At 31.2% G+C, this 17,834-nt stretch overlaps 1 protein-coding gene and 1 long non-coding RNA gene across 2 annotated transcripts; one reads left to right on the plus strand and one right to left on the minus strand.

Moving 5' to 3' along the window:
• The first annotated feature begins 5,811 nt into the window (after positions 1-5,811).
• Positions 5,812-14,876, plus strand: LOC123216817 (tobamovirus multiplication protein 3-like). Its single transcript, XM_044637401.1, has 11 exons — positions 5,812-6,379; positions 6,498-6,588; positions 6,797-6,849; positions 6,938-7,030; positions 7,126-7,197; positions 10,779-10,851; positions 10,951-10,996; positions 13,769-13,832; positions 13,939-13,992; positions 14,306-14,383; positions 14,541-14,876. Exons 1-11 carry the CDS (start codon positions 6,236-6,238, stop codon positions 14,631-14,633), a joined length of 861 nt encoding a protein of 286 aa, XP_044493336.1. The 5' UTR covers positions 5,812-6,235; the 3' UTR covers positions 14,634-14,876.
• On the minus strand, positions 13,031-15,188 carry LOC123216818. The gene is made up of 2 exons (XR_006502351.1): positions 15,024-15,188; positions 13,031-13,406 (listed from the first exon to the last, which is right to left on the minus strand). It is a non-coding gene; the product is annotated as an uncharacterized LOC123216818 (long non-coding RNA).
• Between the last annotated feature and the right edge of the window lie 2,646 nt (positions 15,189-17,834).

A 17,834-nucleotide genomic window follows, 5' to 3' on the forward strand; every position in this document is an offset into this window, starting at 1 on the left:
TTTATCATTTTACCACTAACTTCGTCCCACATTTTGGTTATCTTATCTAATGAATAATGAGTGTTATTATAGCTTGTTGGAAAGCTCTTTGAATCCTCTTTTCAATGATATATAGCTTGTATGAATTAGAGACATTTTGGACTGTTAAATTGCATGAACAAAAAGATTTTCTTACCAAATAAATAATGAATACAGTTTTTTGCCACTAACTTCATCTCATGTTTTGATTGTCTTATCTGATGAATAATGAGTTCTATTATAGCTTGTTGGAAAACTTTTTAAATCATTTTTTCAATGATATATAACTTGTATGAATTAGAGGTTGTCTATACTATTAAATTGCATGAATAAAAAGATTGTCTTATCAAATAAATAGTTAATAGAGTTTTTTGCCACTAATTTCATCCCACGTTTTGACTGTTTTTTTTTTATGAATCATGAGTGTTGTTACAGCTTGTTGGAAAGCGTTTTGAATCCTTGTTTCAATGATATATAGATTGTATGAATTAGAGATCGTTTGGACTGCTAAATTACATGAAGAAAAAAACTGCTCTATTAAGTGAATAGTGATTTATAGTTTTGGAAAAGAAAGAGAGAAAGAAGAGGAGGAGAAAAAGAAAAATGAGAAAGGAAAGAAAAGAAAAGAGAGAAAAAGAAAAGAAGAAGAAAAGAAAGAAAAACAGGAAAAGGAATTTGATGCTCAAGATTTAAGAGTCGCCCCAAGAGTATGATCTAATGGGTTATGAATAGTTTTAGATGGAAGAAAGATTAGTAAGATATAACGCATGTATGCTATGAACTATGAGGGGGCACTTTACACTATACCGCTCGCAGTAGGGCATGTCCACAGTAAGGTACATCCGTAGTAGAGCATGCTCGTAGTAGAGCTCAATTTAGATTCAGAAATGGTGTTGTGAAAGAAAGGAATAGAGCTTGAGCTTAGAAAAGTACCAAATCCCTATATTCAGCTTCCAAAACGTATCAAATCCCTATATTCAGCTTCCAAAAAGTATCAAATGGACACTAGATAAGACAAAGTATGACCCAAATAGTAAAGAATGAACTAGATTATCCCTTCGATTCCTTGTAGAGGTTACAATGTGAGATTAAGTCTTGAGAGTGAGTTAAAACAAGAAAGGAGATAGTTTACTTAATTATTTCCCCTTACTGAGTGTTTTTATTTTTCACTTTCTTTTCTTTCATGATTGCCGGTACAAGTGATTGCGGCAGCTACGAGGCAAGGTCAGGTCAGTGAAGATAGATCTCGCTAGAGTAGGTTATTTCTAGTTTATATTACATGCATATAGTCACATGTCTTGTTAAATTTTGATCTTCTTGAGATGGTTGTACAATTGTATATGATTACTCTATGTCTTCAAATGGTTTCAAATGAGTTTTCATATAGGATATATACATCTTTTGTTCGCTTCTAGATTTTCAGTTTTCTTAGAATAACTTCTAAACATTTTTAATAATGAGTTTAGTTTAAAATGGTTTAAAAAAAAATAAACACTCCAGATATTAATTCGTAATATTTTTTCTTCGGAGGGTAGTACTTATAGGAAGGGATGTTACATATACCATGTGAGAAATACCTATCTAGACCAAATCCAACCATAACTTCTCATGTTTAAGGATCAATGGTATACTAGTATGATCCTATAATAAATCATTGGTCACATATTAAATGTCCATGTGATTCATTGTAATTTGTCACGTTTGAAAAATAGTTTGCTAACTAGTAATTCATACTAATACCTTAATAATATAAAACTTGCACTAATATCATCTTATGATATTCAATGAAGAAATTTAGTATGTCTACTATGTAATATTATTGTCCAATTGACATCACGTATGTAGTGAAGACTTCTTATGATTGGATCTTTTAAAGATTCGTATCATCCAAATATTTCACATGCATGTAATTTATTTAATAAGCAAATAAATAAAATTTGAAGTTGCATACAAATGTGAAGAGGAAAAGAACTTTTTCTTTTATTATTACATAAATATTATTATAAGATTAAATGCCTTAAAATTGACAATATGATTGGTTTACTGGGCATACACCAATACATAGCTCATATGAGTGGTATTGTGTTATAACTCTACTACTGAACTAGTATGCATCATGGCTTGGGTTTTGTTATCTATCGAAGAGCCTTCATATAATATGGATTTGGGGCAAAAAAGGTAGCGACAAATTGATTGGAATAATAGGGTCAATATCTTCCCTTTTCTTTAGAGTTAAATAGAAGTCTAGATAGTCAAACTTTCTTGATGGTTCTTCTAGTAGGCCAATGGTAGAGTCATCTTCTTTGTATTAGGTTTTAAAGTTCTTGTAGTCTAGTAGCCTTTGTCGTTTTCTTCACATTGGCTTTATGGGCTCTTCATCACTATCATACCTACACCTAGTGTAATCACATATATATAAACATATCCAGCACCTAGATCTTTGGCCTGGTAGAATGGGTGTCTATGAAATGTGTATCTTATCATTTAGATTCCATCTTCATACTCAAACAAGGGTGGAGAAACCTGTAGTGGCTAGATTATGAATAATGTGAGGAAGTAAGGAAGATGACTCTTCTTTGGACTATGAAGAAACTTAGTCTCGATCTTGTCACATAAAATTGTTCCAAAAACATAGTTTATGTTCTAGATCAAAGTGTTTGATAGGGTCACCACATGCCTTTTTTTGTTTGGTATCACCATGTTTTTGGCATGAGTTTGATGAGTTCCTCTTTAATGTATCACTTTGGGACAAATGTGACTTTAGGAGTGACATGTGTTTCAATACTGAGGAGAAGAGCAATGGATATTAGATTGAAAGGCTTTGGCTCAACTAGATTAGAAGAATGATTTTGTGGCTTGTACACCAATTGGTAGTGAAAAGTGGTAATGCATTCTCCTACTTATGGGATGTCACCAATAATCTGGATATGGACTTTAATGAAAGGAGGGATATTTTTCTTATAGCCTAGACATGTCAATTAGGTCAGACCAAATAAAGGTTTAGCTCAAAAATGTCAAGTTTGACACTATAGTAGATCGGGCCTAGCCTATAGACCTTTTAGGCTAGGTTGTCGGCTTAGATATTAGGCCAATGAGCTGGCCTGGCCTAACCCATCACTACTGAAAAATTAAAAAAAATAAAAATAAATGGTAATTGGCTTTTACAACAATTAAAAGTCAAACTGCCTTGCAGTTACTTCTACCACAAGTAGAAACCATTGGTTTGTACTTGTGGCAGTTTTTACATGTGGCAAAAGCTAGAACGACTACTAGCCTCTAGCCAATAGCCATTGTTTTATTTTTTAAAATTTTTTTATTTTTTTCTTCTATATAAACAATCCAAATCTTTTTTATTTTCCAATTTTATTTACAAATTTCTCAATCTCAATTCTTTCATTATATTCTTAATCTTATTTTCTCTCATTAATTCTTTTTTCAAAACTGTCTGAATTTGTAGATAATAATTCTTTATGTTTATAATTTTGTTTTCATTTCAATTTTATCATTACAAAATATTACAAATAGATCTAATGTCAAATGAATTCAATATATTTGAATATTATCATATTGACACTGATGATATTATTGATGATGCATAAGGTGGAATAAGTAGAACACTAACAGGTGAAAGTGATACAGGCACAAGTTTGCGTTTGACAGAGAGAAAAATAAAGCAAATGTCAATGGTATAGGAGTATTTCGATCAAATAGAGAAATTGATCAAATAAAAATTAATTCGCCAAGCAATATATAAACATTGTGGTTCTTATTTGACATATGCAAGTATGAGTGGCATATGACATCTTTGCTGACACATTACTAATTACTATAAAAAAATTTCACATGAGTTTAGAGGATAAAAACATATTACATTCATCTGATCGTGATTTGTTGGTTTCGACACTAGTTCAACAAGAGGTTCAAGCGATTTCAGACACATAAGAAAAATGTCAACTTTCACGTATAATCAAATGAAGATGCGAAACTATATAGCCAAATATATAGTTGCTTCTGATTAACTTTTTAGTTACATAAAAAATGAAATTTTAAAATAGATTATGTAAAATAGTGTTTAACTAATATTTAGAAAAAATTTTAGGTCAACTTTTAGGTTATATATCCTCAGAAATTATGAATTAATAAAATTAAAAGTTATTAAAAAATTAAGTAATTTTAATGTTGTTATTTTAATAATTTCTGATTTATTGAGTGCTACAAATCAAGATAGAGGTTACTTATGTGTAATTACCCATTATATTAATTCTGATTGATAGTTAAACAAAAAAACTATTGCTTTTAAAAATTTAGAATATTTGCATGATGATTTTACAATTTATCATGCATTACAATAATTTTTTAGAAATATAAAATTAATAATTCTATTTTTTCAATTACTTTTTATAATGCAAAAAACAATAATTATTATTAAATATATGTATAATTATTTATCTCTTTTATTTAATAGAAAATTATTTCATATTAGGTGTGCATGTTATGTTATTAATTTAATAGCTCAAAAAAGCTTGAGTCTGACTAAAAAACATATACAAGTAATTAGACATGTCATTGTATATATTTCATCATTCTCATCATGGATATAAATATATCATCAATTAAAAGTAGGTATTATAACTAGATAAAATCCAATATACCTCATATTAAAAGCGTGTGAAGGTTATGAAGTTCTTATAACATAGTACTTCAATACCCAATCAAAAGATTTGACAATTTTTTTTTTATAAATCAAGATTAGGAGACAGTTATGGCTTTAATGAACATGATAGAGTCATTGAAGACAACCACAGACTATTGCTTAGGTATATATTATCCAACTACTTGTTTAATAATATATAGTATAGTAAAAATAAGTGATATTTTAAAAAAAAACATGGTCTCATGATTCTCATCATGCTTTTTAGAATATATTTAGACAAATGGAACAAAAATTTTAAAACTATTGGAGTGAAATTACTTTACTTTATTTTACAGCTACTATTTTTGATCCTCATATAAAAACTAATGGACTACAAAATTTATTTGATGTTATTGGTGAAATGTGTCAATTAATAGCAATATTAATTATATTGAATATGTTCAAAATTTTTTATTACGAACAAAAATATGAAAGAACTGAATAAAGTTCTGTACTAGAGGTAAATTTTGATAATTTAAGCAAAAAAAAAGTCGTTTATATAATCTCTATTACGTAAAAGTAAATAGTCTATCAATCAAAGTATAAATTATAGTCAATTTTATAATTATATTAATATTGACCATTATCAAAAAATTGTTTAAAGATATAATGTTGAAAAATTAGATATTTTCGTATGGTGGAAAGACAAAATAGAAACATTTAGTGCAGATGGATGTGTGTTGAATGATAGAAGATCTAATTTACACTCAAATATAGTCAAGACGATAATGTGTATGAATGATTGAGTCAAAGCTGAGTTCAAATTACAGAATCGGGTGATAAAATATATCTTTGAAAAATTTTGAAATTTGGATGTTGAAAACGAGTAGATAAATAATATAATATATATATTTTATTTTTGTTTGTAATTATATAGTATTTAAATTAATTTATTTGTACTATGTTATAAACTTATAATATTTTTTATTATATAACTACACTATTCTCTTACTATATATAATAAATTATAAATAAAATATTGATGATATTATCCTGAATTTTAATAATTCGACCAATTAAGGTTCGATTGTTTATATATACTGTCAGGCCTTGAGTCATCAAAATTTCATAAGGTGATCCAACCCGAAAATTTATTACTATACAAACCTAAAATTCAGCCCGATTGATGGATCCAATGGGTCAAGCTAGAGCTGGCACAGCGCAAAGACATGTCCATAACCCCATGATGAAAATAGTTAATATTGAGAAAAAAATATTTAATATTAATGCTTGTGGGGAGCATTAATGTGACAGCCGACAAAAACTACAAACCACGTGCTGGTGTGAGGGAGCGTGGAATGTCGATAACGTCAAGACGAGTACTACGGCCGCCCCTTCCAAGAAAAAACCGGTTTGAGATTGAGCCGTAAGTTCGAGAAAAGGCACATAACGAAAACGATGAAGTAAAATTGATTCCTCTCCAATCTAATCTCTGCATTAAAATTTGAATAAAAAAAGAGGAAATTTGTCAAGTTAATTTGAGATAGATAGAGATAGGCATAGAGATTGAGTTTTAAATTGTAGATGGACGTGAAACCGGCCGTGATAGTTCATACCCTTAAAGACGCCTCGAATTGGTGGGAAGATGTTAATGAGTCTCCACTCTGGCAGGATCGTATCTTCCATGCTCTTGCCATCCTATACGGTTTAGTCGCTGCCGTAGCGCTGGTGAATTTACATTCTATCAAATTAGAGCTTCATTTTAAGTTTTTTAGGGTTTTATTATGATTGTTAGGAATTTCTTTTAATTAATTCTATTTCAATATAATTGAATTATCTTGTTTAGGTTCAACTGATTCGAATACAGTTAAGAGTTCCTGAGGACGGGCGGACCACGTGGAAGGTCTTTCATTTTCTTAATTTTCTGGTGAACGGCGGTTCGTATCCTAATATTAATTTTATTTAAATATATATAGTTTTCAAAGAAAAACATGTATTAAAGGCTTTTTTGTTCTTCTTTGGGTAAATTATCCTGATTGCATTTTATTATTTGAGCTGAGTTCTACAATATAGAAATTCAAGAATTTCAAATTCAGTATTAATGTGATTCTTATTAACTTCGGTGTTTTCTTTTTGTTTTTGCAGTTAGATGTGTAGTATTTATTTTTCGTCGGAATGTGCAGAATTTACAGCCTGATGTTCGTATTTACATTGGTTTTTTCTTGTACTCTTTTTCTATTGATCATCGTCTTTCTTAATTTCTAGCTATTTTGATTGTTTTATTAGATTCTTCAACATATTCTGCTTGATGTGCCAAGTCTTGCGTTCTTCACTACGTATGCCCTTTTGGTTCTGTTTTGGGCTGAGATTTACTATCAGGTTAGATTGGATATTAGAGTTATTGTAATTCCTATGTTTTTGCTTTCCCTGGAATAAGTTGGTTAAATTATAACTTTGTTTCATATGTTAAACAGGCACGTGCAGTATCTACTGATGGACTGGAGCCGATTTTCTTTACTATTAATGCAGTAGTTTATGCTGTTCAGGTGAAACTTTTTGTTCATTGTTTCACTTCCCAGCAAAAGGAAAGATTTGAGCTGGCATTCCATCTTCATGGAAGCTAGTCATGTTTCAAGAGAAAAATACATTATAGTGCTTTTCTGCTTATTTTTCTTATTTTGTTAATTTATTTATACATTGAAGATCTGTAGAAGTTATTTAGGTGAGTGGATAGCAAGTTTTGATAAGTGATCCTTATCTTTAAATAGTAATTACAATGACATCAGCTTATTCAGTGAATTTGTTTGCAATATATTAAGATAATTTAGTGAACACTTTGTATTTTAAACATATCTTCATTCCAAGCTGGAAGAGTGTAAAATATGCAACTTGCTGATTCATTTGCCTGCTTATTTCTGAATTATGTGGGAACCTTTTAAATGGAAAAGTTAAGCCTTCCATATATTACCGTCATCTCTTGGTATCACTAGATGGAGCCAAGGATGTTGGGAGACATACAAGGACTAAGATTGAGGAATTTTTCGGTTGTAACACATAAGTTTGGGTTATTCATTGGGCTCTAGACCTTGGTTGGGCATTTGATTGATTAGAACTTCTCAATAGAAATGGGACCTATCTTCGGTAGGTGAACTACTGAACATGAAAAGTAGGCTTCTAGTGACCCAAAATAAGAAAATAAAAAAATAAATGAAGAAAAGTTTGTTGTGGAGAGGTGGAGGATTGAATATCTATTGATTTGATGGGCTTAAAAAATTTTGTGCAATTTGTTGTTGGCATGGTTTATATTTCATCCTATCCTCGAAAGTTCTATAATCAACAATCTACGGTATAAATATTTTAATATTTGATGGATGGTGAAATTTCCTAGAGTAGTGTTATGAGTTTGCAAACTTTTAGTACCGTAAATTCTTTGCTAAATCCATCCTAAATTATACATTAATCCCACTTTTTAGCTGGTTACTGGTGTAATTTAGGGGTTTTGTGTGATAATGGAATGAGACCAGTAATACAAATGAGATAAAATGAATTTGGACTATCTTAAGGATTTTCATTTCCCGCCCGTTTTTATCCCTTTTTTTTATTCTTATCTCTTTTCATTTCCTTGTCTTGTCTTCTATTATATTCTGAATCTATTTCTCTCTATCTCTTTCTTTTCCTTTCCGACCATTCCTTTTGGAGGATATTAGTTAAAGTAATCAAGTTGTTTTTGTTTGTATAACATGAATCCCATGAAGGTTATAAGTTGATCATCAGTTTTTGGTTCATCCTAAAGAGTGGGGCTTAAAGTTGCTTTGGAGCCAGATTTGTGGAATTTCCTGATTCTTATAATAGACCACGAAACTTATTATCAAGTTTTCCTTAGCATGTGGTTTAATGCATCTTTTTTTGATATGAGGCCTTTTACTGAGGTTGTTGTTTGCTTATTAGTGTATGTTAATTCCCCACTATTCGGACTTAACTTTAGTGAACAAATTTACTTGGAATATTCATGTGCTGCTATATTGGGTTGATTGTCTTTGAGGACATCTTTAATTGTTTTAACGGTTTTTAGATTGGCTATATTGACATAATTTTGGAAAAACTGAGTTCTCTTTTTGGAATTTAATATATTATTAATTTTCTTTTCTACTATACTTTTGGCATGAATAAATTAATAAGATAATCATGTTCTAACCAAAGATATAAAAAACTTATAAAGGATTTGGGCGGGTGCCTCTCAACTAGCCTTTCTTCTCTAGCATAGTGTCTCTCACAAACTGTAGACACCAACCTTTTTCTTTGCATCCCTTTACCCTTTTTTCCAATTCAGATAATGTCCTTGTAGGTTTTAGTTACATATTTTTGGTAAATGTTAAATTGAACCCCAATGGTAGTGGTGAAAGACCTTTGTTTTAACCACAAGGTTGAGTATATAGATCTCATTAATGACATCTACTTGGCATGTTTACGTCTCACAAGTCTGAATGGTTTGGAAGTAGTCTGAAGTTTAGAATTTGGTAACCAAGCAGGAAAAGTTGAGGGACTTTTGGATTTCTAAAAAAAAGAAAAATGCTAAAATGTGTTTCCTGTATTTGTGTGTGTGTGCATGTACTGCTACTAGAAAGGTGTTGCAATTTCCTATGTTATTATGTTGCAACTAATTACATTACCTTTTGCATAGAATGATAATGCATGTAGTTTTCCATTTTGTATCTTAGTGATCTCCCATCAGTTATTGCTTTTGGAAAATTCTACTATTTTTTATACATCATTTATCAATGTACAAATGACGCTTGAATATGGAATACTAGTATATGATATGAGCACTACATGATACAAGTTAATTATTGGGATACCGGTACTATAGTGTGCATTACACTTATTAATTGAATATGTATTTTACTATAGTGTTTAGATATTGTAAGTTAATCTTTTCACTATTTGTTGACCCTATCTGTGAGGCATTGATTAATTTCAATCTAAGGATGTTGTGAGAGGCAATAAAAACTAGTTTTAATGCCAATTTAATAATTCTTAAATGCTATGGAATTTAAATAAATTAATGGCACATAATTAGTATCTATAAATTAAATTATAAATTTAGGTTATTGTATGACAACTTTATGAGTGATAAAAGAGTTTTGGTTGAAACCAAGGGATTAGGGGCTCAACTTCCTTTGAGGCACATAGTTGGCATATTGTATATGACTGGTTAGGTTATTGGGTGTTATATTCTTTTTAGTTTGGATATCGACAAACACTTGAGAAGTTTTGATGGATTTCCATGTTCATTGTCCCCATATCTTTATCAATCTCCATTCTTCATGGTTAGCATGATGAGCACAAATAACTTTCATTATTACTTTAATAATTGTTGTGTTTTATCTCAATTCCTTCTTGGAGAGACAAATGATCAAGGTGCCTTAATTCAACTAGCTCTTTCTAGTGAAGTTTCCTTTGATGCATTGATTAGTATATTTTCATGCTAAAGCTTTTACTTGGCATTCTTTGATGACTTCGAAGTTAAATTCTTGGTTCGGAATTTGAATTTGAGAAAATTGAGCAATAAGGTTTATTCCCTCCTTGTCCCCTCAATGGTGTATTCTTCTAAAGAGACGAATGCATTGTTATCTTTGGGATGCATTTTTTATGGGTTATGGACTAAATTAGTGTGCTTGTTGGGGAACATTATGTTTTTCTTGGTAAACCTATTTTCTTCTCTTTTTTCAAAGGAAATTTGCCATTTTTCTATTATTAATATTCTATGTCTATGAAGTGTTTAACTCTTTGGTTTTAGTTTGTTATGTTGTTCAGTTACATTTTTGTATTATGCCCAAGTGTTGCTTTTCATGCCTTTACTGGTTTATTAGCTGTTTTTTTATGAACTTTTCTCCAAGTTTAGTTGGTGGAAACGATATCATATATAGATATTAAATATCAAATCTTTGTTCTAGTTTCCTTTGCTAGCGAATTATTTCATGAGATTAAATTATCTAAAATCTCCTAGATGCCAGCCAATCATGCCAAGTCATTATGTACTAATTTGTGAAGTTTTCCATTCTTTATGTAGCTGGATTCTTTTTGTTTTGTTGCTTACATTCTTCTGCTTTGGTTAAATTGTTTTCAGATCACTTTGTGGTTAGTATTATGCTGGAAGCCTATCCCGGTTGCTATAATCCTATCTAAGATGTTCTTTGCTGGTAAATTCTTCACTAGAAAGCTTTGCAGATTATTATAAATAATGAACTTATTTTTATTTTTACATTATTAACTTTCCATCAATCTATATATATCTGCAGGAGTCTCCTTGTTTGCAGCCCTTGGGTTCTTGCTTTATGGTGGAAGGTAATAATGCCTACATTTTTGTGCTTGCTTTACTATATTTTTGAATGACAGAAGTGCTCTTGTGGCTTTAATATCTATGGTGAATTAATTTTGTTATTTAAATAAAATTCTTAATATTCATTGTATTATCAATGGGCTCAATTTATTTTCTTGTCTAGAGAACTTAATTTGTTAACAACATTTACACAATTACTCTCAATGAGGTAAATAGTAGTACCTATTTTTGTGTGTATAAAACCATGTCATGTCTGTTGCTCCTAGTGCACAAATTACCATCCAGTCACTCATTTCATGGATTCACTAAACCAGAAAAAATGAATGTAACAATTGCAATAAATAAAATTGTCCTTCATGTGTTCAAATAGGAAAAGATACATGCTTTGAGCAGCTAAAATAAGTTGGATGCTAATTGTTAAGTAATAACTTGACCTAAATGCTTAAGTTCATAAGGGATCAATGAGTAATATTAAAAACACATTCTCTCACATGCATTGAGCATATAAACATAACCTCTAGTCAACCATGATTGTGACAAGCTATTCAATTATAGTCAATAGTTTAGGATTAAAACATAAGACCTCTTGATTAACTTAATTCTGATACCATGTTATGTGATATTTTGATTTGGTTAAGCTTATTTATGTAGCACTTTTGAAAGTGGAGCTTATTGAAGTAAATCTTTATACCAATAGATCTTTTATGATTGGTTGTTTGGTTAGATTAATGTAAAAGAGTTTTATAGTTTAAATTACCAAAGAGGGTTTTAAGAACAGGAATGATTCAAAGCAAAATGGTTAAATAATGCAGGGTTATTACTGACAGTTTAAAACTTTAATTTAAAGCTTTGAGATTCTCCTTGTAGATATAAACCTAGGAGCTCTTAAAATTTGAAAACTGTTTCTTACAGGAAAAGCTTTATCATTGTTAGGCAAGTCCAACCGAATAGACACTTATAAACTTACTTTTATAGGTTGTGGCAAGAATATTATTTGAGTTTACATAACCATATGACTCTATTTATGGTTAAAAAAAAAAGGGAAAAGAAAAGGAAAAAGGTATTAGCTGATGTTCCTTTTATAATTGATTATTGCTTGGTCAACTTCTTACAAAAAATCTTTTATAATCTAAAAATATAATTTTAAAATCAACTGACCCTCTTTGTGTCAGATAATTGTAGAAAAAGAAATTAGTAATGAAATTTATAGGCTTATCAGTTTACTAAATTTTGCATCTCTGCCCTATATTTAATAAATGTTCCCTTTGAATTAGTGATTACACAAATTCAGATCAGATTCTAATGAAACTTTTGCTTATATGATAAAATAATACTTTTCACAAAAGAAATTTTAAATAATAAAAATAGAAAAAATAAAAAAAGAATCTAATAATAAAGTTGATTATCATACATACATGGATTCTATGGAGAAAGATGAATAAGTTTGCTTATCTAGTTCTACATTCCTTGCACTGATTCTATATACTAATTAGATGTACTTAGTATACTTCTATACGAATTCTAATATTACAACATATCTTTCTTTTAATAACAGTTACAAATATTCAATCAAGGTACTTATGCCATGACAATTCTTAACAACTTACTGTCTGTTTTGGTGTCATTAGTGGTCCTAGTGTATCTGGCAATTGCAATGGCTTCTTTATCTCTTCATGATATCAACCTGTAACTTCTCAAATTGATTAGCTTACTGACATAACATCTATTTATCTTACTTCTTTTTAGTCTTACTCCCTAGTTAGAGCTTGCTTATTTACATGGTTCAGGTCTATTTTAAAAACTAAAATGCTTGGTAACATTGCCTACCAACCTTTATAAGCCTAAGATCTAACCTGTTGTATATGATGTGGGATCACAGCAATATGCAGAGACCATAACAGTCATTTTGGCATGTGAAATCTTCAATACTGATAGTGCTATTTTCGGTTTGCATTACCTAAAGTGGTGATCTAATGAATTCCTATTTTGGTGTTGATGAGTTTGGAGGTAAAAGAATTTATTGTCCTCCTAAGAGTGGATTCATACTCAAATTTCTGTCATTCATATTCAACAATTATTGACAGTTATCAGGTGCTTGAGCATCATGTCAAAACTCAAAAAACTTTTTACAGCTAGTTGCTTCACTTCCATGTAGTAGTTGTGTATCCTAGATTGATTGCACGGTTACCTTCCACCCCATTACTGAAATTTAAAAGCCTTTTCAATCAGTTACTTTGCTTGCCACACTGTGTAGCACATGTTTCCTATGCATGTTTCTCATGCTTCTGTCTTTCTGCCAAGGGAAGAAACTTGGCATGAGGGGATAAAGGTAAAGAGACATCTTTATTGTCTCTCAGAATCTACGTTCAGACACTTGGTTTCATATTCATAAAGTACCAGTATCCTATGGCAATCCTACAATGTCCAAAGCAAATTGTCATCATTAAATAACAATAATAATGTGCTAGCTCATTTAAATTTAGGTTTTGCCTGAAAATCTGAATATGATGTCAAGCATGGTGTTTTTTTCTGTGTATTAACTGCTATAAGAAATTACTTCTAGTTGATTTAACAATTTAACCAAAGTTCAGTGTTGTATTTTTTATGTATCATTCATTTGTTTTGCATTGCTCTTAATTGCAATTCCCTTTACTGACATCGTGATTGGGTTCTGATGAAACAGTATTTATCAAACGATTTCACATATAACTAGCATGCAACTTTTTTTTTTTTTTGGTTGAAGAGGTGGGCAGTGATCTTTTGTTATCATGATGCAGGCTGTTCTTAATGTTGCAGCGTTTCCCCGTAGAACCAAAAAATCGTCGTAAGAATCTGCAAGAGGTAATTATGTGTTTTCAACAGGTGTTATTTGTTGTCTACCCAGTTCCATTATGCTTTATTCTTTAATTTTTTTTTTTTTTTTCTTGTTAATATTACCCTTGAACAGGTTGGCTATGTGACCACCATATGTTTCACATGTTTCCTGGTTAGATGTGTAATGGTGAGTTCTTTAATGTGATCTTTACTTAGTTAAGGTTACACTTGGGGAGTTTGATTTCTTCTCATGACTTAAATTAGCAAAGCCTTGGGGGTGGTAAGGAAAATATTAGCAATTGGCAGCTTCTTCATATGAAATATATGTGCTGATTGGTTCAGGCTTTTTAATTAGAGTATTTTTGGTTATAGATTGTGTATCCAGTTGTATCTGAAGCACATTTGTGGGTGATAGATTGGCAGAGTTTGTTGGTTTGTGATGTGTTTTATACAAGTTCATTTAATTTCGACTTTGCTTATTATTTTTTCTCTTGCTATAGATGTGCTTTAATGCATTTGACAAAGCCGCAAACCTTGATGTTGTGGATCATCCTGTCCTAAACTTGATATACTACCTGGTAAGTTGTGGTATGAGTTATTAAAATATCAGTTGGTTAAATATGTTGTTAGGGAGTCCAGAAAAAGATTTTTTCAGCTATAGTATTAGAGGGGTCAACTGATTAATTGCATTTTAGGAGTATGTATGGGTTTTTGATTCCCAATTCATAATTGCAGTTAGTTGAGATACTACCTTCTTCATTGGTGCTTTTCATCCTGACGAAGTTGCCCCCAAAACGTGGTATCACACAGTATCATCCTATACGCTGAAGGGATTAATGCTTGTTTCAGTTGTTTTATTTACGCTTGAATGAGAAGAAAGAGGACCCATCCTGTATTTGATGTTAATTGGTCTGTTGGGGCTTGCTTCTAGGTGTTAGAAAGAAATGATAGACCTACTAAAGGATTGTTAATTATGTTCTGTTGTGGGTTTGTATGCTTTCCGCTTTTCAAAATTTGCTATTCTATCAGACAATTGCTTAAATTTATTGCTCTTTTTCTTTTTTAACAGTATAATTTGTTTTCGTCCCAAGAACATATATTTAGAAAAATTCTGAATACGTAAATAAAAATATTCTATTTTTGGTCATTTGTAAATCTAAATATGCATACTTGCAAACAATTTCCAGATGAAAATTTTGATAAATCTGAGGAGCATACCTTATGAAATATGAACAGCAGGCAGTTGGGGATGTCAAAACAGAATCTTCTTGGGGGCTTGCTTGGAGAAGGATGAACAAGAACTACTCTTGGCGAAACTGTGGTGGGAATTTAATGAGAAAAATGATGGATTGGAGAGCTTATATCAATTGAGAAGGTATACTAGCTGACTGGTTGGTTAATGCTCTACCAGTCTAGTCTGGTGAACTATTTGGAATGTTAGGTTTATGATTATTTCTAGGCGAAAAAGACTTATTCCCACCCAAGATTTAGTGTAAATCTAAATTCATATCCGCTAACTTTTGATAACCTATATATTCACCCGTCTGTTAAATTTTGTTTATATTATCAGGGGTAAAATTATTATTTAATAAAAATATTTAAAAAAGCTAAAAAATTATTACAGTTTTTCCTTTTAGGTTTAAAAATTTAATAAGTTCTTTTTACTCAAAATTTGAAAAATAAACATTTCTCCCTTAGGATTTTTCCAACTACGTAGCCAACGATTGAAGACGGTGACAACGACGTTCTCTCTCCATCCCGTTGCATTCGTGGTTATCCTCGATTGATGAAGACTCTTCTCTCCATCTCGATGAAGACAAATCGTTGTCTTCATCTAGAGATGAAGACACCTTTAAGTCGGCTGGGGATGGTCGAGAATGGAACAAGATAGAGAGAGAACCCAAGAGGGAGAGAAAACGTTGTCATCGCTATCTCCAGCCGTTGACAACGTGGCTGGAAAAATCTTAAGGGGGAAATATTTATTTTTTAAACTTTGAAGGGAAGAGGAAAAAATATGATAAATTTTTATTTTTTAAATATTTTTATTAAATGATAATTCTACTTTTAACAGTATAAAAAAAATTTAACAAACAATGAATATTTAAATTTTTGAAAGTTAGCAGATCTGAGTTTAAGTTTACACTAAACCTTGGGTAGGAGTAAGTCTTTTAGTCTTATTTCTACTTCCATGAGATGATAGATTGTTATAGGCCAAAGGACTTATTATCACCCAAGTTTTAGTGCATTTTCAAACATTTGTCTACGAAGTTTTAAAAACTCAAATATCTATCTATCATTCAATTTTTGTTAAATATTTTTCAATTAGTTATAAGGGTAAAATTATCATTTTATCATTAATATTAAAATTAATAAAATTACATCTCATTTTTTTCCTTAGTTTAAAAAAATTAACAATTTTGCCTACCTAAAAGTTTGAAAACTTGCAATTTTCCCCCTAGCTTTTGATTTTTCCAAATCCAACGATTGCTTCGGGAAGGTCATCGGCTAGCCTTCCCATCACCTTACTCCCCTGTGGTTTCCAAACATGGAAACTACTAAAATGGCCAACAAAGTCGCAAAAACATCGCACAAATTTGTGTGACATAGCATGGATCTATGTGGCGTCCAATCACTTATGCATCAGTCCGACAACACATAGACAGTTGAACGTGTAACACCCATAGGTAAGTCTAAGGACATTTTAGTCTTTTTTGTAGTTTTAAATTCAATTATTTCTTTTGATTTCAATAGTACATGCCCATGTATGAAGATATACACGACCATATATAGTCAACAAAAAGTTAATAATATGGATCGGATTATGATCGCGGTGAAGCAGGAGGTTGCCTTAGTTATGCAACTAGACACGTGATCGTGTATGGTCCATAAACACCCATGTATCACTTCCAAAAATTAAAATAAAAACACGATAACCCTAACTCTATAGATTATCTTTCATAGCTACAAAAAATAAAAAGTGTGAGAGAGAGGAGGGGTATTTTTATCGCCTGTGGAGCCATTAACTTATGGAATTACTATAGAAAATGATAGTCACTGAAATCACTGTTACTATGTAAAGGAGGCTTTATCGCTAGAGTCCAAGTAACTGGAGCGAAATTTCTTCTTTGCTTATGGAATTCTTGAAGTTTGTTTATTATATATATGATCTAGAGTTGATTAAGCATGGATAAGATGATATGTATGATGTATAGGTTTTCGTATGTGACTATAATGAACCATATGCATGCCTAGTCTCTTGAGTTTGAATATTATATGTTTTGAGATGATAATTCATTAATGTCTTTGATGTGAAGTATGTATGTGTTATAAAGTCTGATTTCAATTGAATAAACTATTTAGGGGACTTAGAGACACCTTGTTTTAGCATGAATGTGTGCTTGAATGACTTTGTGTGTGATTGGAATAACATAGAAACCCTAGGGTGCAATCTCCAGATTGCGACACATGGGCATATATAGTCTCCTACACGCCCATGTATCATCCAGAGTTTTAAAAACCCAAAGTTCATATGCTTATCTTGAGGGGAGAATTGCACAGTCGTGTGGTATAGGACACACACCCATGTATAACTTTCCAAAAATGAAGGACGTGTGCCAAGAGACATATGGCTTGTACATGTGGATCCAAATACACAGGAGTGTGTCTAGGTTAACTTGTCGTGTGTATTTGCCTTGTACACGACTGTGTACTGAGTATCACATGTCTGTGTATATGGTTCAAGATGTACATAGGCATGGGTTGAGAAGTACATGGTCATGTACCTCTAGAAAACGTCAAAAGATGATTATATCCCTACGTTATGTGCATAAAAGGGATAAAAAATTCAAGAAAGACATAGATGAGCTGTCTGACTCTGTGGATGATAACACAAACTCAGATCGAGTCAAATTCAAGTCAAAAAGTCAATAACCTTACGACTAATATCACACAATTAGATAATCACCAACTATGTATGTATGTGATGATATTTGTGAGAGCACTAAGGTTGGATTTCCATAAGATGCATCA

Source organism: Mangifera indica, chromosome 5, assembly GCF_011075055.1.
Source record: "Mangifera indica cultivar Alphonso chromosome 5, CATAS_Mindica_2.1, whole genome shotgun sequence".
In the NCBI taxonomy this organism is placed as follows: domain Eukaryota; kingdom Viridiplantae; phylum Streptophyta; class Magnoliopsida; order Sapindales; family Anacardiaceae; genus Mangifera; species Mangifera indica.